General features: G+C 46.3%; 1 protein-coding gene across 1 annotated transcript in view; it reads left to right on the top strand.

Moving 5' to 3' along the window:
• Positions 1-500: 500 nt before the first annotated feature.
• The window catches only part of HSF4 (heat shock transcription factor 4), a 19,887-nt gene continuing 233 nt past the window's right edge, over positions 501-20,154 (top strand). The window contains exons 1-12 of the mRNA XM_005422733.1: positions 501-623; positions 4,154-4,262; positions 5,338-5,465; positions 6,324-6,448; positions 8,670-8,745; positions 10,177-10,241; positions 11,879-11,978; positions 12,681-12,805; positions 14,602-14,826; positions 16,055-16,160; positions 17,489-17,554; positions 19,079-19,186. Of these exons, the coding sequence (XP_005422790.1) occupies positions 501-623; positions 4,154-4,262; positions 5,338-5,465; positions 6,324-6,448; positions 8,670-8,745; positions 10,177-10,241; positions 11,879-11,978; positions 12,681-12,805; positions 14,602-14,826; positions 16,055-16,160; positions 17,489-17,554; positions 19,079-19,186 (1,356 nt within the window). The remainder of the gene's footprint in view (positions 624-4,153; positions 4,263-5,337; positions 5,466-6,323; positions 6,449-8,669; positions 8,746-10,176; positions 10,242-11,878; positions 11,979-12,680; positions 12,806-14,601; positions 14,827-16,054; positions 16,161-17,488; positions 17,555-19,078; positions 19,187-20,154) is intronic.

Here is a 20,154-nt window from a genome sequence, read left to right as displayed (position 1 = left end):
CAATTTTGACTTTTCAAAGTCGTGCTGAAGACGTACAGCCCTGAGTCTGGCCAGCTCTCGTTCGTCTATGCCAGCCAAAGTTTAGGACAAGAAAATTCTAAAGTAGCAACTTGGGTGCCTTCAGAAACCTGGATTTCTGTGCCTGGGCGTCCCCCAGACTCTGGGCAGGTGGGTTTGCTCTGGTGGCTTGCCCACCTCCCAGCATAAGGTGGGCAGCACGTGTTCCCTTTGCATGACGCTGCGGATTTATTCACAGCTCTGCGAGATCGGCTGTGGTGCATTTTCATTCTGTGCATTGTTCTCTGGGGCTGGTGATGCCATCCCATTGTGCTGAGTTTTTAAGAGTGTGAGCAGCACTGCTGATGTGACTCCCTGGCTGCCTACTTTCCACTGGCCTGGGATAAAATTGGGTGGCTCATTCTCTGCGGGACGCAGGCGCGTGCGGGGAGGCAGGCGCGCCCAGGGCGATGGGGTCAGTTTAGCTGGGACGCTGCAGAGCTATGCAGGATTCACCCAGCTCTCTGGTGATGGATGGATACTCCAGCAATGTCCCAGCCTTCCTAACAAAACTCTGGACGCTGGTGGAAGACCCTGAAACGAACCATCTCATCTGCTGGAGTTCTGTAAGTGCAACAGGTACTGGGTGTCACTAATGCTTGCAACAACAGGGGAAAACCCAGGAGAGCTGCATGGCACAGGAGCTGCCCTCTGCTTGGCAGGTGCTGCCCAGTCACTGGCAGAGTGCAAAAACCAGGATTCAAGTACAGGCACTTCTGGATATACTTGGTGTTATTTATCTGAAATATTGTGGCTTTTCTGTTTCAGAGGGGAAACTGTTTTGTGGGTGTTTTAATTATAATATTTACATATTTCACTTGAAACATCCTAAAAAGTGCCTAATGTTCTAATTCTAAGAATTCTACTTTGAGAGAAATATTTTCACCTTGCTTGAATCTGCAGCTCCCTAACATTTATAGGAAATGTGCAAAGCCCTTAAAAAGTTTCACTGCTGTTTGGTATTATCTCACATGTGTTTCTTAGCAGCCTCTCACAAATGGCTAGGTGGAAGGCAGCAGATAAACAGCTCAAACCTATAATTTAAACAGATCTCAGACTATCACCCTAAATCATTTTGGAAGAGCATTACTTGACTTTTCAACGAGTCGGTGTGATGATCATGGTGATGTGGGTACATATTGCCTGTACAACTTCATAGGGATAGATTGCTTTTCTTTGGCTTCTTATTTGTCACAGAGGCATTAATATACTAAGTGCAATCACAGAAATAAAATTATTTATCCTCTTTATACAACACTTTGATACCACATTGTGCTTTTGACCCACAACTTGCTGCAAATAATGATTTGTTTTCAGCAGGGAGTTATTAGATAAGCTGTGTGCATAAACTTGTTCTCCAAAATCAAGAATCTATAACACAAGCAAATTTAAAGGGGGGTGGTGAAAAAGTCTAAAGTAGCCTTTCTTATATATACTGTGTGTCCAATAGACTTTTCATTCAAAACCTGAGACAGGATTGGAGCTGCATTGATATCTGTGACCATCGTGGTTTGATGCTGGTATTACATGGCCATACCTCTGAGAACCACCAAGTTTTAAATAAGGATTTTAAAGCTAGAAATTATTTTCTGACCTGTGTAAATAGTCCCCTCTCTGTTGCACTTAGAACACTGTTATTTTTGACTGACTACCACCATGTTCTACTTTCCTGCAAACTAACATTGGTTGCAACTGCATCCTTGGAGGTTTGGGGTAAGGCTTTTAGGTGTCTCATTTTCCTCTTGTTGCAGGTATCCATGTTTCACATATTCAGCTTCTATACAACAGTAATGTTGGAGCTGAGAGATTTGTGTGCATACCTAAGATTTCTGGGTAATCAGTACTTCTAGAAAATAGGACCCATAAGGAGCTGTGAACTGTTTCTTAGCATGAAGAAGAGATGGAGAGGAGATGCAGTAATGGTTTATATATACACTAAAGTCTGCTGTAAAGTGGAAAGGAAAAGTCTGCTCTCAGTGTCTGTGGTAGATTGGGCAGGAAGTAATTAATTTTTAAAATGGCAGTGCAGTAAGGGAGAACTGGCAAATTCCTAGACTAGCACTTGTCTTGTCAGAGCACAACATGTCTGTCCTGGTGGTTCTGTCAAAAGCAGTAAAGATAAGCATCTGCCACGATTGTTGTGCTGCAGTCAGTTTTGCTTTGGGCAGAGAAGACTTCCAGAGTTTCTGAGTTTGTGCTCCTGTTGTGTAAAACAGCCAAGGCACAGCTGCAGTGTGGGAACAGACTGACACATGCACAGTTCATTGGTGAGCACACAGTAACCCCAAAGTCTCTTGTGTCTGTAGGAGCCTTTCTGAGTGTGACAGCTTCTGAGAACACTGTGGCCCTGAATTCAAAGGAATGGCCACTCATGAGAGGCCAGAAGGACTTGTTGAGATATACAAAACTCTCATGCTTCTCATTTTCCATCAGGGGGTCCAGCCTGGGACACACAGCTGTATCCCAGAGTAAGGGGGCAGAAGCACAAGGGAAGCAGAATAAACCAGCTGGGCCCCCAGGGCAGTGTCTGCAGTGTTGGGAAACCTGGTTCCTGCTGTCCTGTCTGCAAATTCTCAAAGACAGGATAATTCCAGCATGCAGGTTGTCAGTGAATCTCTTAAATGCTTGATCAGCCTTTGCTTCTGCTGCATGGGATAAGGAATGATAGGGAAGACCCCAAAAATGGTCAAAGAGCAGTGTTGAGGCACAGTCATGTTCAGTATTTGCAGTAGTAAGCAAGGAGCAGAAGTGCAGCAGAGCCAATCCTGTGTTAGTGGGTGTTAATTGTTAGAGCTGCCAAATGAGCCTGAGCTCAGAGGCAAGTGGCACCATGTGCTGATGGAAACGCAGTGTAGGGCAGCAGGGTTTGCCAGCTGGCTGGTTTCTGGAGGCCATGGGCAGGCTGCAGGCACACAGCAGCCCCTCGTTAGTCACTCACCTGTCTCATGGCCCTGACTGCAGTCCCTGTTTCAGAGATTTCCACACTTCCCTGAGAGCACCCTTGCAGCTGCAGACCCCCTGATGGTGTGAGGTGGGACTCACACCACTGGTACCCTCTTCCTGCACACAGAGCCTGAGGGCTCTTACAAAACACTGTCCCGTGTCACAAACCAGCCCCTGGAACGCCCACCCAGGCTGACACACCTCTGCTTGCTGGGAGTAGCACTGAACACAGCAGGAGGATGACTGTGGTGGGCTGGTCTCAGACCCCTCCCTGCCAGCACAGTGCAGGCTCTGGTGTCCTTAGCTCTTGTCGCTTGAAACTCAGCTGCAGCTGAGGCAGGTCCCTAATATCTGCTGATGTCATTGCACTGATGTAACTGTCAGCAGGTAGAAGGCCAGGCAGGGAAAGCACGTGGCCTGCAGTGCATCTTCTCTACCAGCAGTCCCAGGCAGTTTGCCTTGTTTGGCAGGCATGGATCATTGCAATGCAACCCCAGAAATGGAAGCTTTATCTGATTAACGTGTGTGTTGCTAGCTCGGGCTGCAAAGCGTGACTGTCAACATTTTGTGGGTTGCCCTTGTGGCTGTTTACTATTAAAAATAATCAATAAAATGTGCGTAGAGCTTCTGGGCAAGTGTGGTGTCTCCAGAGATGATTTGCTTCTTGCCTTGCTGTGTTTCTTGTGCCATGTCTCCAGGCAGTGCTCCCTCCAGGACTGCTGTGCTCTGGAGCAGAAGGACTGGGGTTGGAGCTGAGCAAGTAGGTTATGATGGCAGGGGTTGTAATGGCAATTCTCACTTTCAGGCCTTTCTTAAGACCTGAATCTTTTTTGTGAAGTCCATGCAAGAGGGGATGATCACAGACTACCTACCAGCTATTTGGGCACAAAAGTCAGCGGTTTCTTTCTCACATCCAAGACTCTCAACTAAGCAGTGACAAAAAGCAGAAAAGGATCAATCCTGCAGCCACAGAGGCCTGACTGTACCAGAACTGAAAGGAGCACATCTGTCATCGAGGGCTGTTGTCACTCTTCTTAGCTTCAAAGTGGCAGTTCAGAGAACAAGACTGCCCTTGCTGTAGGGCTCCTCCTGGGCCCCTCTTGTGGTCAGGGATGCTCCCCTGACTTTGCCTTTGTCCTTGTCTCCTTTGCAGAATGGCACCAGCTTCCATGTGTTCGACCAAGGCCGCTTTGCCAAGGAGGTGCTGCCCAAGTATTTCAAGCACAACAACATGGCCAGCTTTGTCAGGCAGCTGAACATGTGTGAGTGCAGCTCCAGGGCCCAGGCATGGGGTCCCCACAAACATGGGGGGACAGGAGGCATGGGAGAGAACTGTGCAGAGGAAGGTTTGGGGTCTCATGTACATGACTTGTTGTGGCATTATTGATTTTGCCAAAGAGGATCTGCCTCTCACATCCCAGAGTAGTGATCTCCTTGTGTTTACCTTAAATTCCAGCATGGAATTTCTGTTAGATTACATTTCAGGATGTGGGCTAAGAATTTTGACCTACCAGGTGTTCTGCTTCTCTTGCATGGATTTGATGACCTATTATTATTCATTTTCCATTTTATTCTATTTGGAGTTTTATCCAGATACCAACTGTGACACCTCCCCCAGAGTGTGCTGCTCTTGTGGGTCCTGTGCCCTGAGCTTATCCCTTTCACCAGCCATATCACTGAACTGGTAACAGACAGTTCTTCTCCCTGCAAACCTTGCCTTGCTGATCAGACATTTTTACCCCTTAAAAGAGGTTTAGGTGTAATTTTCAGCTACTTTAACAATATGACTGTTCTGATAGTTGTTGAAATTTTTTCAATGAGTAGTTAAGTTCCTTAGTCAAGTTTTAACTTTGCTATTTCACTCTTTAGTAGCATTTTTAAAATTTTAGGCCAGTCCTTAAATACAGCTTAGAAACTTTCAAGGACTTCAGAGAAGTACCCAAAGCAGATTTCCAAATGTGGACGTGACCCTTTTTTCCAAAAGTGGCACCTGTTGATGGTCTGTGCCTTTGAAAAACCTTCCCCTGAATCCCTGTGGCTTGCAAACTGAGACAGGAATCCCCTAAGAGCTGGCATTTCAGCTCCTGGCAGACCAACGTGCCTGTGATGGAAAAGCTTTCATGGCACAGGCTGCAGCAGGGGTGGCCCGTGGGATGCACAGGGCTCTCCCTTGCCCTGGGTTTCTGGTGGTTATGGCCCACCAAAACATGTCCAGGGGTAAGCACTGGCAGCTCAAACAGTGTGGAGGGTGATCAGAAATGTCCTCAAGAGTGATGAGGGTGGGTGGTGCAGGGAGTGCTGGGTCCTGTTGCCAGCAGGTGTGTCCTCTCTGTGCAGATGGCTTCAGGAAGGTGGTGAACATCGAGCAGGGCGGGCTGGTCAAGCCTGAGAGGGACGACACTGAGTTCCAGCACCTCTGCTTCCTGCAGGGCCACGAGCACCTCCTGGAGCACATCAAGAGGAAGGTGAGGGAACTGTGTGGGAGGGGGGAACAGGCACCTGCCAGATCCTGCTCAGCATAACTCCAGCATCACCCTGGTGTTGTTACTGTCCTCCCCACACACGTTCACCTAGGCTGGGGGTTCTTGGTTTGCAGGGCCTGGCTTGCATCAGAGTTTTGTCTGTGTTTTTCTGCTCTGTTGCTCTGTATCACAAGATGTTTGTGTAGTGTTTCAGGGCTAGGCTTGCTTCCCCCCCTCTGCCTTTGAATTGTTACTGCGTTCCTAGAGAAATATGGCATAAATCCTGCAGGGTCTTCAACAGCCATCTCTTTTTCTTATACAAGAAACAGCCTACTCCTGCCCTCTGTTTTCTGTCTTTTAACCTATTATTAATACTCCCAAAGTGTTGTTCTCTCACTGAATTAGCATAGCAACTTCTAAAAAGGGATTTGAATAAAAGCCTTTTGGAAATCCACGTGTAGTATGTCAATTTGAAGCATTTCATCAGACTCATCCCTGTAAAACGTGAGGCTTGATTGGATATCTCTGTAATTAAAGTAGAAAGATTAAATCAATCTAGATAAATTCCTCCCTGATACTCAAAATACTTTTGTTTTCCCCCTAAACTAATTTGAAATAGGTCCCCATTCTGACAGGGAATGTAATTCTGCCAGCAGACCCTCTGTATGAATAGATTTGTCCTGCACTTTGCTCTGTCTGGCTCTTGCAATAGTACCCTGGGATAGTTCAGACTCTTTGGCATGTGGCCTGTCCTGGTATTTCAGCCGGTGACAGTCCTGCACCTGAGCCACCACAGTGACTCTCTCTGTCCATGGCCCTTCTTGCACAGGTAAAATCTGCCTTTGATTTCTTTCTCCTCAGGTGTCAGTAGTGAAAAGTGAGGAGACCAAGATGCGCCAGGAGGACCTCAGCAGGTTGCTATACGAGGTACAGATTCTGAGAAGTCAGCAGGAGAACATGGAGTGTCAAGTGCAGGACATGAAGCAGTGAGTTGAATCCTACTCAGGCTGCTTCCTATGGGCATTTGCTTCTCTGGAGTGGGGAATGGTTGAAAGGAGGAGCCTGGCACACTTCCCTCCCCAGGGAGCACATGGAGCCAGGGACTGACCAGAGATCTGTTGAGACAACAACATGTAGGATTTCTATGCACATCTGATTTACAAAATACGAATTAATGCTCAGCCTCTCTGTCTTGTTTGTTTTCCCTTCAGAGATGAGGAAAGCACAGAGAAGGTCAGACAGGAAATATGTGCATAACCTGGGGACTTAGATAACTATTGCCTCCAGATGGAAATGGGGATAAAGATGTAACTCACACATACAAGAGTCCTTGGCAGAAATGTGGTGGAGTCCACTTCAGCTATTAAGAAATTACCTTTCTGCCATCATTCACCTCCAAAATTTATGACTGGCCTAAAAAATATAGTATGTTATAAGTTATAACATAAGAACTTGTGTATAATTTAGTCCATGGACTCATCTCCCTGAGACTGTGTCATCTAACATGGCCAGAATTGTTGGATAAGAGCAAAACAAGCTGATGCAATGCTTCCTGCATGGGCTGCCTCCAGCTGTCTGAGACTCTGGGATTTTCTTACTCAGACATGGTCACTAAAAGATTAGGAAGTGGATATAGTTTTATAAATCATATACTTGGAGAGGTTTTTATTTGCCTCCAGAATTTTAATATTTACAGAGAGCTTTGTTTAAAAGCACTTGAATAATCAAATAGACCCAAACCCTTTCTTTTATAATGAGAGCTGATATTCATACACCACCAGATGACACTGTCATTATGGGCCTTAGGAGTAACACTGCATACTGGGAAACTTCATTCCAGACCAGCACCTTACATGCAATGGATACATATTTTTATCCTGCATCAATTTTTAATGACTCCCACACTTAGCGCAGGCATGAGTTTGCACTGTGAAATCCAGATACAGCAGTAATGAGTTTCTGGGCTTGCATTTGATTTAATTTTTGAGGAGTTCCAGTATTAGTGATTTGGCATTGATTTTAATTTATTCTCCCTTTTGATTTGCTTGCTCCTTCCCTCCATCTGGCAAAATTGCATTCAACAGATGCAAATAATATGATTTTTATAAAGTAAGACAGAGGAGAAATCCCAAGCTGAATCCATGTTAAGAAATTTACACTGGTGAAGAACAATTAGGACATAACTCCAGTGCAAGCTGTCAGACTCAGGAATGCTGCTTTGCTGAAAATCCTGTCAGGACCAGTACAGAAAGCTCACTGCAGAGATTCTTGCTGTACAAGCTGTTCTACTGTGCTCTTCAGATCTCTGGGCCTTACCTTCCCAGTTCTAGCATCCATCCACATTAGAAAGACTGAAAAGCAAAAGGATTTATCAGTTTCACCTGTATGATAGGTTTTGCTGCCCTGACAGTTTAGGTACATCCATATACTCTGGAGATAAATTGGCTGGCAAAACCTTTAGCAGCATGGACTTGGCTGGTATCCAGACTTGGAGACAGCACAGTAAATAAACTCTGCCTCTCTCCCTCCCACCTAATGGGACTGACTGTTAGAGCAAGCCTGTAAGCTCCCTTCTGTGCTGCTTCATTTACAGACAGAAAAGACATTTTCTTTGTGCAAGCTGGACACGGGTCTGTGCTGGGTTAAATCAGTGGCTCCCACTAATAACATCATTAGAGTCCTCCTAGTTCAAGGCTCTGAGATGCAGGAACATTTTTTTGTCTGCTCCAAACATGCATTTGAACCACCACTTGTATGAGTTTTAAGCAGGTAGAATACACAGGGTCTCTGTTCATGGTCTTGTCTTTGGGAGCGCTGGTGCAGTTGTGGAGAGGTTGGGCTTTTTTGGCTCCCATGGAAGGACAGTGTGGGTGATCCAAATAACTCACAGTCACAAATCAGGCCTTGCTGAAATTCTGAGTTTGGCCCAAATGTTCCACAAAAACTTGTGTCCTCCTGTTACCTTTCCCTATAAATGCTGGCTTTTCTTTATGTTTTTCCTCCATGCTTTGATCTATAGCTCTTTTGAGCTCAAGGAAGAAAAAGGAAGGCAATTGTGTGAGCTTGTTTGGGATACTGAAAAGAGCCAAACACTGCAAGAACCCAGAAGTGAGACAGACTTTGCACAGTTGAATCTACTGCTATCATGGCAGCACCATGGGCTGTTGGTGTTTCTGTTCTCATGGAAAATGTCTGTTTCACTTTCAGACAAAATGAAGTTCTTTGGCGGGAAGTTGTTTCTCTGCGGCAGAACCACTCACAGCAACAGAAAGTCATCAACAAGGTAGTTATCATATAAACTCCAAACTTGCTGGTGCTGTCTGGTCTATGAGCTCCTCTGATTTTTTTCTTGTCCCATAATTTCCACACTGTGATATCACAGTGTAATTATTTTCCCTTTCTTTTAAGTTGGGTGATGCTTTTATGTGTCCTATACAAACAAGTCATTAACAAAGCACAGACCGTGCCTTTGGGCAAAAGATTTTAATTTCTGTATCAGTCCTTTCTTTGATGTTAGAAGCACTTCTCTGTTGAAATCCTGGGCAGGAGAGCACAACTCTCACTATTTGCCCTGTGTTGGCTGTGTTCTGGTTGCACCAATGCCTTTGGCCTTCCCAAATCTTCCTCTTCCATTTGCTCACAAGAGGAACCCCACTGCTTCCAGCACCAGTGGGAAGCTGCAGGTGGCAGAATCGGCCACCCATTGCCCCACTGGGGGAATGTAAGAGCAGCTGCTACATTTTCTGGTGTTACTGGTATAGTTGAGGAATTACTGTACAACTTTTTAGGATGCAAAACCGTTTCCCTTAAAATCTAGCATGACCAGTGTAGAAAAGGCCTCTCCAGTGATTCCTGGATGGTGCTGACATGACAGAGCATGTCACACATCCCAGTCCCCTCGTTCTGACCCTCACGTGGCATCATGGAGTCACAGGACTGGACAGAAATGCATGAGGCTACTTATCAAGCCTCCTCCAGCTCTGAGGCTGGAGCAGCTGTATACTTCATTGTAGAGGCTTTTATGCAACTCCATTTTGTTATATTGAGCAATGAGTAAGAGCCAGCTGTGATATATAATAATAATGCTCTCTTTGTTTGGAGGTCAAAGCAGAGCATTAAGTTCAAGCTGACCTGGGAATATGTTGCAAAGTGATTCTTCTCCAAAGCTACTCTGCTTCCTTTTTAGTATCCTGTTAGAGCAGCACTAATATTCACAGAACTGAAAAACTCAACTGAAAGAGCTCAGACCTTCATCCAGGCTCTACATAGAGAGTTGCCTCTCTCACTTGCAAAGTCTTTGCCGGACTTTACAGCACCTCTTCTAACTGTCTCTGAAAACTTTAATGGATCCAGCTCTAACTCCAGGCCTAGGAATGTTTGCATGTGCACTTCACAGGTCTGTTAGGACCAGCTGAAGTTCTTCATGCCCAAAGTGAAGAGAGAAAGTGCTGAGCACATGCATCCAGGAACCTTTGCACAGAGTAGGCACCTGGCTGTGTCCCTTGAAAGCCAGGCAGTCTGTTTTGGGTTCTTGGACAGCTCATTTCTGTTTTGGGCTCCAATGTCTCATGCAGTTTGGCTCCTATATTCTATGGCTGCTCCCAGCTTTGGGGTGCTGTTTGGAGGGAGAGTATGTGGGATAAGAATGGCTGCGAGAGCAGGGAGTGCTGAATCACTCTGCTGATTAACACTGGATTTTGATCTCTCCTGACAGCTGATTCAGTTTCTGTTTGGCCAGCTCCAATCAAGCCCCAGCAGCTCTGGGATAAAGAGGAAGCTGTAAGTCCCCGTGTGTGGTGCACACGCTCACGGGTGCATAATGCTGCCCCCTCAGTAAAAGCACAAGCTCAGCTCGCCCGGGCGGGCGGTCACCGGACCAGGCTCCATGGTGATGGCAGCTGAATGGGCTGAAGTGCAGAGTCAGACCTGCTGACAGCCCCATTCACTGCTCTGTGGAGAAGCACCCTGTCAGCTCGTGACCTTTATCTGGGGAACACAGCACGCAGTGGGACATGGGAGTGCTAACTAGAGAGAGGCCAAAGGGCAGGACCCCACTGCTGCTCCTGCAGGTTCCAGTTTTGCCACTTGGCAGCCCACAGACACCTTCAGTTTGACCCACAGTCACTGAATGGGGTGTGTATCCAACACTGGCTTGCTGGTGTTAACCTTCAGGCTTTACAAAGAGGATGGTGGGGAAAAATTTTAGCTGAGAGGTATCTTTAGGTAGGCTCTTAAAGGCAAGTGAATAGAATGATTTGAATTAGGAAGCTTAGTGCCTTTCAGGAGAGCAGCTATGCCTTTCTTGCCCTGTGATGCTTGTGATTTAAAGAAGGGGGAGAGACTATTGAGTGGAATTTACTGAGGACAGGGACGTGCCTCCAGTTCCTACCTTTATTACCTTGTGGCCTTTGACAACTTAGAAACTTCTCCATGCTGAAGAGAAAGGAGCCAGACCTCCCATGAGCAGCTCAAAGGAGTCAATTTGCATTAAGTCAGTGTCCTTGTTCTTGACTGACTCCTCTTGTGAGGATTGTAAAGACAACACAGGGTTGAATGAAGGAGCCCATAATCTGTACAAGCCAGCAGGGTATGTGCATCTCTGCCTAACCTCTCTGCTGAGCCTCTTGGAAGAGCAAAACACTGCAGATAGCAAAGAAAAGGGCTCAAGGGGAGAATAGCAGTTGCTGAGGTTCGTGACTGGGGAAATTTTCATCCAGTAGAGTGGGCAAGCAGAGAAATGAGATGCCAGATCTGACCTCTCATTTTCATGGTCAGGGCTGTGTCCTCCCTGTAAAAGCTTTGCAGCCCAAGAAATGTCTTAGACCACTGCTTTTTTGTAAAAAGGCAAATAATTAGTGAGAAATTGTGCTGAAAAGGGCAGAAGAGCACAGAACTACCTGCACAGCAACTGCATTTCCCCCCTTATGATGGGGGTTACACTTCACACAACCAGCTGCAATTTGCAAGGTAATTTGAGTTCTGCTTCCTTGGAAACACAAAGGTCTGTCTTCCAGAAACTTCAGCTCTTGTGTCTGTATCTGCATCCTTAGTATTTTATCTTTCACAGTTGTGTTTTCCTGCCTCTTCTAAATGGCTGCAGGAAAGGATGGTGTGCAGAGTGGACACCTATACTTGGTACAGAGCAGAGTGCTGCCTGGGGGCTCTGGGTAGGTTTGGCAGCATGGGCAGCTCTGCATCCTTCCCCTCTGTTTGGGTAATGCTTCTTTTTAATGGTGACCTCCTCCAAAACTGTTGTTAGCCTTCCTTGCCCATAACACTGGGCAAGAAAGACTCTTACAGCTGAGGAGAACCAGAACAGACAGGGGAGAAGAGCTCTTGGCTCGGGGATGTTTTGTGTATGAGCAGCCAGGAGCCAGTCAGTACATGCTGGAAGACAAAAGTGTTTCTCTCCACAGACCTCTGATGCTTGACAACGGGATCTCAGCTCCACCAGTGTCCAAGTTCAGCCGGCATTTGTCCCCAGAGCCCCTCCACGAGCCCTATTTCATCCAGTCGGTGGGTGCAGCCTCTGGGCCTTGGGATGGCTTTGGCTGGAGGGAATGCTTGAAGTAATAATAGAGATTATGGAGTAAGTAACTTGGCAAGAGTTTGGCAGTGAAGAAGAAATGAGGTTTGCTAAGCTGGGTGACATTTAAAGCTACTTCAGCTCCCCAGTTTCATGGATGCCTTCATGAGGGAGGCCATGGACTTTGTGGGGAAAGGCAGACCCTGCACACTGAACTCTCCGTGTTGTTACCCCAGCCTGGTTCACCTCGAGGGAAGATAGGAAGAAGTGAGTTCTAAAAGTGGGATTTTTCAACCCTCTAAGGGATCCCCACCATCATCAGAGCAGACACCAGACATTTCTGTCATGCAGTTAAAATACACGAGCTGGCATGAGAGGCTCATACAGCCCTGTTGGGCTGTGTTGGATCTTTCCCTGCAGAGGAAGCTGAGCAGTCTAGGCAAAATGTCAGACATGCTGAAACCTCTTGGTTGCTGACACTTCACAGGGTTTATTTCACACCTGTACCTCTGTGTGGTTGGAGGAAAAGTGAGAGGAAATTATAATGTTGCATAGTAGGTAAAAGCTTTCTTGGCTTTCATAAAGTGGGGACTCAAAGTCAGGGTGAATAAACCCTAACCATCTCAGACAGGGCCTTGCACCTGTTTTGGGGTCAGAAGGATAAATCTATATGATTTTTGCTTTCCTGTTAGCCCTCGACAGAGCCTGCCTCTTGCTTAAACAGCCCTGCAATCGCTGGAGGACCCATCATATCTGATGTTACTGAAGCATCACCATCCAACATCATGAATATGCAATCCCCTCCTGAAAATGACAGGTAAACATGTTTGTGATTAAAAATAGAGAGAGTTGGGTATAAACATGCTTATGCAACTCTTCTCAAGAGTTTTTGGTGGCTGTAATTCTACCAAAGTTTCTGTCTGATTCACAAATCTCTATAGAGATGTGGGATGGAATGCTTTTTTCCAGTTTGCAAAGTGGGTCAGATTTTCAGAATTAGAGGGGGGTAATAACAACATAATTTTCAAAACAAAGTCCTGAGTTTCATGCTGAGAACTTCCACTCCCCTCTTCAAGAAATATTCCATGTTTCTTTAGTCCCAAGTCCCAAGACAGGGACTGTCTCAGACTTAATCAAATAATGAGATACTAACATTTGTTGGGTTTGTTGAGAGAGAGAAAGGAGGGTTTCCTTTTGGCTTTGGCAGGGAAGAAGCAATCAAATTGTACATCTAACAGCTAATGAGAACAGAAAGGTTGCATCACAACAACTTCCTATGTTTGACAACTTTTCTGTGAAAAGGCCCCAGTAACTTAAGAACTGAATGCAGAGGTATTTTAATGCTTATCTCTTCCTGCCACAGACATGCAGTGCATTTAGGGCTAGCAGCAGAATAGCTAAAGCTATGTCAGTGGAAAGTAAGTAGACAGATGAATCATGGAAACAGTTTCTCAGGCATAGAGGCAAGGCAGTATAATTTCTAGTTACACTCTAGAAATTGCCTGTAAATCTGTTGCATAATTGAAACCAAAGCCATAAAATTAACTAGAAGCATGTAAAGACCTTCAGATTAAAAAGAAAAAACAAACCTGGAAGCCATTTCTAAAGCAGAAAATCTTTAATATAACCTTCAAGTTAAGTTGCTTATTTCTACTAATTACTGAGTGCCATCTGGTGGCTTCTGATCTGCTCTGTGTCTGCACAGTTTTTAACATCTGAGCCCATGGCCCCAGTCAGTTCAGGTGTGGTGCCTCCTAAATCAGCTGTGCTTCTGGTGGGAATTTAAGCCCCGTGAGATGAGAAGATGGTCTGAAAGGAATGTTGAGGAAAGCTCTGTAGTGTCACTTATCATCCCTGTTATCTCCATGCCTTTGTCACTTTGGCTCCAGCTGTGCAGGTTCACAAGGAGCTCTAAAGTCTCCTACAAGTAACACAGAGTAGGTTTTTACACACAAAATGCTTCTAAACAAAACTTCACTGTCATTTGTCCATCTGGAAATTATGTGGGGTGCCTCTCCCATTGGAAAAGGCAAACCTCTGCCTCCAACCAAGTAAAACATCTGACTATGACTGTCAGATCTCAACAGCTTCTGTTCAAGTCCTGCAGGGCTACAAGATCCTGACCTGAGTCATTGGGATCTCTAGAGTGCCTGCTGAGCCAATCCTAACTCCTGCATGGGAGGGTCTTACTGATCCCATTCTTATCTCTATGGTGGAGACTTTTCTTTTTTAGGGGAATCTCTTTAGCCCAGTGTCCCTTGAACCTGTCCCTAACACTCACCCAAGAAATGATCAGTGCGCAGAAATTTATTTTCCATATTTGCAAAACAATTGAATGGGGCAAATTCATTATAGCTGTGACTGATGAAATGACTGCAGATATTGCAGCTGCATTCCAGCAATACATGAGCATGTTTCTGGAGCTTGCTGAAAAGAAAGAGAGGCTGAAAAGAAAGAGAGGCTGCTGACTTCTTTTGCCCACCTGAGGAAATGGAAAGACCTGCAGCAGTTTGATAGGAAGTGGAAGCAAGGCCTTGTGCTTCTGCCCTTCCCAGTAGCTCGAAGCCTTTGCAGAGCAGCTGTGTGTGGTGCTGAGCCTTGTCTCTGCTGCAGGGAGAAGTGCCTCATGCTGATCAAGGAAGAGCCAGTGAGCCCTGGAGTGAAAGGCAGCACAGAGCCCGAGGTGCCCCTGCCCAGCTGCCGCGCCTGCTCTGAGCCCCCGGTGCTGCCCGTGGCCATGGTCCAGTCTGTCCTGGAGGGCAGGGGCAGCTGTGCTGCAGCCCCACCAGGGACCTCCCAGGCACCTGAGAGGAGAGGCAGGAGGGCCCTGCTGGACAGGTGAGGCTACCAGGGAGAGCTGTGGCCCTGGCTGCTCGTGGCCCTCTGCTCCCATCCCCAGGTGGGGAGGGAGGGTGACTGCAGGCAGCCAAGTGCAGCCTGGTGAGCTCCATCCTGGACATGTGGCACCTGCCAGAGGAGCCCTGAATGCCAGGGGACTGTTCACAGAGGCAGGGGCATGTGGATCACCTGCTTGAAGAACTCAGCAGAGGAAGAGGTGTCACAGGATGTGCATCAGAGCTGTGGGAGCAGGAAGAGGCTTTTTGCATTGAGGGGGATTTGCCCAAGGTCTGAGTGACAGCTGGAGCCCAGGCCAGATCTGTGTCTGTCTGCAGGCCTGCACTGGACTGTGCTACACCCCTGCCCAGGGCACTGCACTGTGACCCCAGGCTCAGCCTCTTCTGGGGCTGTGCTCTGAGACTGAAATCCCAACTGCACCCATGTCATGGGGAGTGTCCAGGAGAAGGAAAGCATGGTGCAGCTGGGTGGATGACTTAACTGCAGTTCATTCTTGATAGCAACTGCAGCAATGTAAGGAGGAACATCAGGGAGGGCAACCTAAAACACTCAGTAGGATTATCAGAAAAGCTTCCATTTTCCTTTAAGTCCTTACAAGAGAATCAAAGTCCTCCCTCTGAACCCACTGGATGCTTAAAAACAAGAAAAATAATCCCTTTTTTAGACACCTGATTTTAAGAGAAAATTTTAATAGCTTTTGGGGGTTTAATCACAGCAGGGCCTCACTGTTGCTCTTTTAGCTAAATGTCTCTAGTAAATGCAGCCTGCAGGGTAAATGCCTGCAGCTAAAAGTCACTCCTTTAAAAAGCATTAGTTAACAGTAATTCAGGCATCTTGGACCAAGGAGAATGGCAATGCAGCCTGTTCTGGTTCCAAGAGCATTTCTAAAAGGATTTCTTCTAAGGAAAGCTTTAATTTTCCCAGTGTTGAGGAGATGTGCACAGACCATCCATCCCCAAACCACGTGTCACCCAGGAGAGGGATTGTCTCATTTGTTTTACCATCTGCCCAGTCCCCTGTGTGCTCTGCTGAGTTGTACTCTGAGATTTAACGAGGTTTTATGGCATAAACCCAGGCTGACAGCAGGCTCTTGGTTTTCAAAATGAGATTTAAACAGGAACATCCTTTTGGAAGGCTGCTCAGTCCTGCTTTCTGTAGGTATCTCTGCGAAGTTTCCTTTGTGGCAATGTTTCCCTTTGTGTTTTCTCAGAACAGATATTTCAGACCCATTGGAGGGCACTGACTGGAGCCTGGAGGGGCTGCAGCTGCTGCTGAGGAGCCAGCAGTACAGCCTGGAGCCTGCCAGCCTCTTGGATGTGAGTGTTGCTGGGAAGGCTGCATCAAACAGAGCTGTGGAGTTCACAGAGGTTCCTCTGGGCTGTGGTTCAGGTCATGCTGCTTGTTCTCATGTGGCATTTTGTCTGCCACGTGTAGCCTGTGGAGTCACAGCTCTGTTGTAACTTGCTTATGAGATTTCAGCTTTAAATTGTGCCTTTATTTATTTTAAAATATGCATATTTGGACTTTTAGGGCCACAAAACACTGCATTTGGTAAAGAAATAAATATGAGACCTGACATATTTATGTAAAATAGGTTTAATATGACTCTCTAGCTAGTTTGGTAATTGCTTTGTAGGGGTTATTTTCTGCATATTCTACATCTTAGATATTCCTATATTGTGTTTAGCTTTTTCTACCTTCCCCTCTTCCTCATATTCTGGGAAGTGTAGCCAATGTAAAATCCTCTTTCTGCTGAGCTATTTATCAGTCTCAGTTCTTAGATCACCTTTCTTTAGAAATGGATAGTGGCTTTTTCTTAAGCAGACATGCAGAAATAGGAAGGTTTGTTTATTTCTCTGTTGTACATATAGTTGGTATATGAAAGGTTTTTGCCAATAATCAAATAGCTCTGTATGTTAGAAAAAAATCTATATGTCAAATATATGGCCCCTTGAGGAGATGCTTCAGATAAAGGCATGTTGTAAGCTTGCATGGATAAACAGATGAAAAGTAATTTTAAAAAAATCAATCTTATTCTCTTCAAGCAGTTCCCAAGTGTCTGTGGCTGATTCTGACTTTACAGAGAGCTTTTCTAATGGCCTGCTCTATCACTGACTCTTGGTTTTTGTTTCTTGTTTCTCATTAGGAGGTGTTTTCCTGTTACTGACACACTTCTCTCCCTGTGCAACTGTCACAAGAGTGAGAATGAATCATAAAATTGGCCTCAGATCAACAGATCCTTTTCCCAAATTGCTCAGACTTGTCAAAAAATTGCCACCAAAGCCCTGATGCAACAGTGACCTGCCCTCTGCTACTAAATTCTGGAATGCTTTTAAAAGTCATATGGATCTGGGAGTGTCCTGGGACTCAAGAGCAGCAGAAAAGGGCTTTGATTTGTGTGTGCAGTGCCCTGGTTAGTGACAGGACAGTGGCATGGGGTGTCTGTGCTGTCCCTCCCCTGGCAGGCAGCAGGGCTCATGGGTCAGCACCAGTGTCCCCAGCCCAGCTGTGCCTCAAGTCAGCCCAGGAGCCTTTGCCTGCAGCTCAGTTAGTGCAGGGCTGCACCTCCAGCAGGCAGGGGAGGCCATGGGAATCCCAAACCATTCCAGCTTTCACAGCCATAACTGTATTTTTGTCCCAACAGGTCTTTAATCCCAATTTATCTCTGAGTGAGTGGAATGTGGCTGAAATGGAAGCCAGTCTGCCCCCGGTAAGAGCTGTGTGTTTCTGAGCTATGAGAACAGCAATCAGAGACCCCCAGAATGGCCCAGGTGGAATGACCTGAATGTCCATCCTGTTCCAAAGGCCCTGCCCCCTGCAGGGACACCTTCCCCTGGATCTCCTTGTCTAAATAATAATGGAACTATGAAGCAGAGCTTGTGCATAACTGAGGGAGTTATTTCATAACCAGAGGGGAGAGTGAGCTGAAGCACAGCACATAGGCATCTCCTGGGGACACCATGGCAGTGCTGTATTATACTCCTGACCTGTTTTCCCCACTCAGCCAGGCTTTGTCTGGAGTGGGAAAAACTCTGACTGACTGTTGGTGTCCTGGAGGCTTTAATTGCAACTGGCTGCTCTACACTGTCTCTTAGTGAGAATGTCACATCCCACTAATACCATAGATTTATAAAGTGTCTTTGTGCCAGAGCTCTTTATAAGATACACCTTTACAAAGTGCAGCCATCCCTGTATGTTTCAGGAGCTGTAAAATACCATGCAATTACAACAGAGATTCCTGCAGGACTGTACATGAAAAAAACAAGGAGAAATTGTTTGGCAGTATTTCTTTGGAATTGATGCTTACAGAGATATTTCTGCAGTGCAGAAAGAGCAGGTTTAATAAACAGTGAAGGAAACTGTAGGCTCACAGAAGGATTAAGGTTGGAAGTGCATTGCATGGCTAGGTTCCTTTTCTATGTGATAGAGAGTGAATTTTCAGAGCCCTTGCTGACAACCAAGTTGGATGGAGGCTTGGATGGTTCTGCCAGATATCTCTACAGATGCTCAAGTAGAGTGTTATCTACTCTAATGAAATGCAAAAAGTCTCTAAGCCTTTTTCATGGTATCAACATCCTTTTTAGGTTTTAATAATTTTGAATTTACAAGGTAATTCCACTTCCTGAGTGTTAGGAAGGAGAGTGTCTAAGAAATGTAGCAAGTCTTGGAAGCAAGGGCTATAACCTTTTAAAAAGAATTGCAAGAAAAGGCCAGGAAAGGAGGCTGCAATGTTCAATAGTTCAGTCCTTGAGCCCACTAAATTTCCCAGGAGCTCTTGCTTGTCCTACAGAAATTCATGAGCATGGAGAAATGTGGAAGAAATACACAGGAACCCTGTGCCTAGAGCACTGTATAAGCAAAAACCAGTTTCACTTTAAAGACAGGCATCGGAAAATGGAAAGAAAATCTCTTTGTTACTGGCTGCAGAGGACTGCGGGTTTGCTCTGCATGGCAGCCACAGTGACAGCAGCCTGGCCCCTCATGTGACATGAGCTTCACACCACATTAGCCAATGCTGAATGGGGGATTGCACCTCCCACAGCCCTGTCCTTGGGCAGATCTGCCCTGAGTGTGGCAGTGGGGCTGGGAGGAGAGGCTGGGCAGGGAGGATGGCTTGTGTTCCTGTGGGTGTTGTGCAGTGGGGTGAAGCACTGGTGCTCAGACATGGCCTAGTTCTAACAAGCTCCCCTGTCTTTGTATAATTGTACATTGTAGTTTATATTTTTGCACCAAGATGCAGCGACTCACAATGGATCTGGAGAAGAGTGCAACTGAGCTGCCCCCAAAAGTGTTCAACCCACCATTCAACAACAGCTGCCCAGGTAGGAGCAGCAGCAGCTCTGTGCACCTGCTGTAGGATGTAGCTCAGGCAGCCAGATGGGATGTCCAGCACTGACAGTTTGCCATTTGAGGGAGCAAACCACAGCTGTCATTTTACTTTCATGTGGTCAAGCAGCAGTGTTCCCACAGCAGCTGCTAAGGCATTTCTTGAGCAGTGGGAACAGGGTGGGGGATAAACTGAGGTGTAAATGGAATTGAACTGGTTTTGCAGTGGGTCCCCATCATGACTGTCAGTGTTTCCACTGCTTTCTCTGCCTGTTCACTGCCACCTCAGAGCAATGTGGTGATCTCAGTGGGTAGGGGTGGTAAGAGCTGGTACAGTCCTGGGGTTTCTCTGTTCCTGCTGCAGAGGAGGTGCCCCAGTAGCTGCTGGCAGCCAGAGGCACAGGCTGTGTGTCCCTTTCTCCACACCTTTTAGCAGACCTCAAGGGAGCAGTCCAGCTGGTCCACTTGCTGACTCTGATAAATGTGTTATTGACCTTAGATGTGAATCCAGGAGTGTTGCTCTGGCTGTGGAATTGTGATGTATGTTCATGTGTGTTCAGCTGGGACACTCCTGAAAGAGAAGCTCTTGAGAGCCCCAGTTTGGTGCTGTAGCCACCTGAACCTGCCCTAGTTTTGATTCACTGTGTGTCATTCAAGGGCTTACAGCCTCAGCCTCTTTCATGAGCACCTCAAAGGCATTAAAAGCCCAGGTACACTGGAGAGAGTCTTTGAGCATCTCCTGTTTGCAAAGCCTGTCTGCAAAGAGGGAGAAAGACACATCTCAGTGAAGGAGAAGAGCAGCTGCTCTCATCCTCTTCTCAGTGTCTCCAGCATTCAGTCATCCCTTTTTCACATGTGAGGCATCTCAGCTTTCAGGCAGAACCCACCTGGTGACCTGCAGAGACTCCCCTTGATTTTAATGGGCTTTTGAGTGAGCCCAAGATTTGTCAATTTTCAGTTCTACATAGGTAAAACTAGGCAGCC

This window comes from Geospiza fortis, unplaced genomic scaffold, assembly GCF_000277835.1.
Source record: "Geospiza fortis unplaced genomic scaffold, GeoFor_1.0 scaffold97, whole genome shotgun sequence".
Classification (NCBI taxonomy): domain Eukaryota; kingdom Metazoa; phylum Chordata; class Aves; order Passeriformes; family Thraupidae; genus Geospiza; species Geospiza fortis.
The sequence above is the reverse complement of the archived record's forward strand: the minus strand, read 5'-3'. Positions and strand labels throughout refer to the sequence as shown.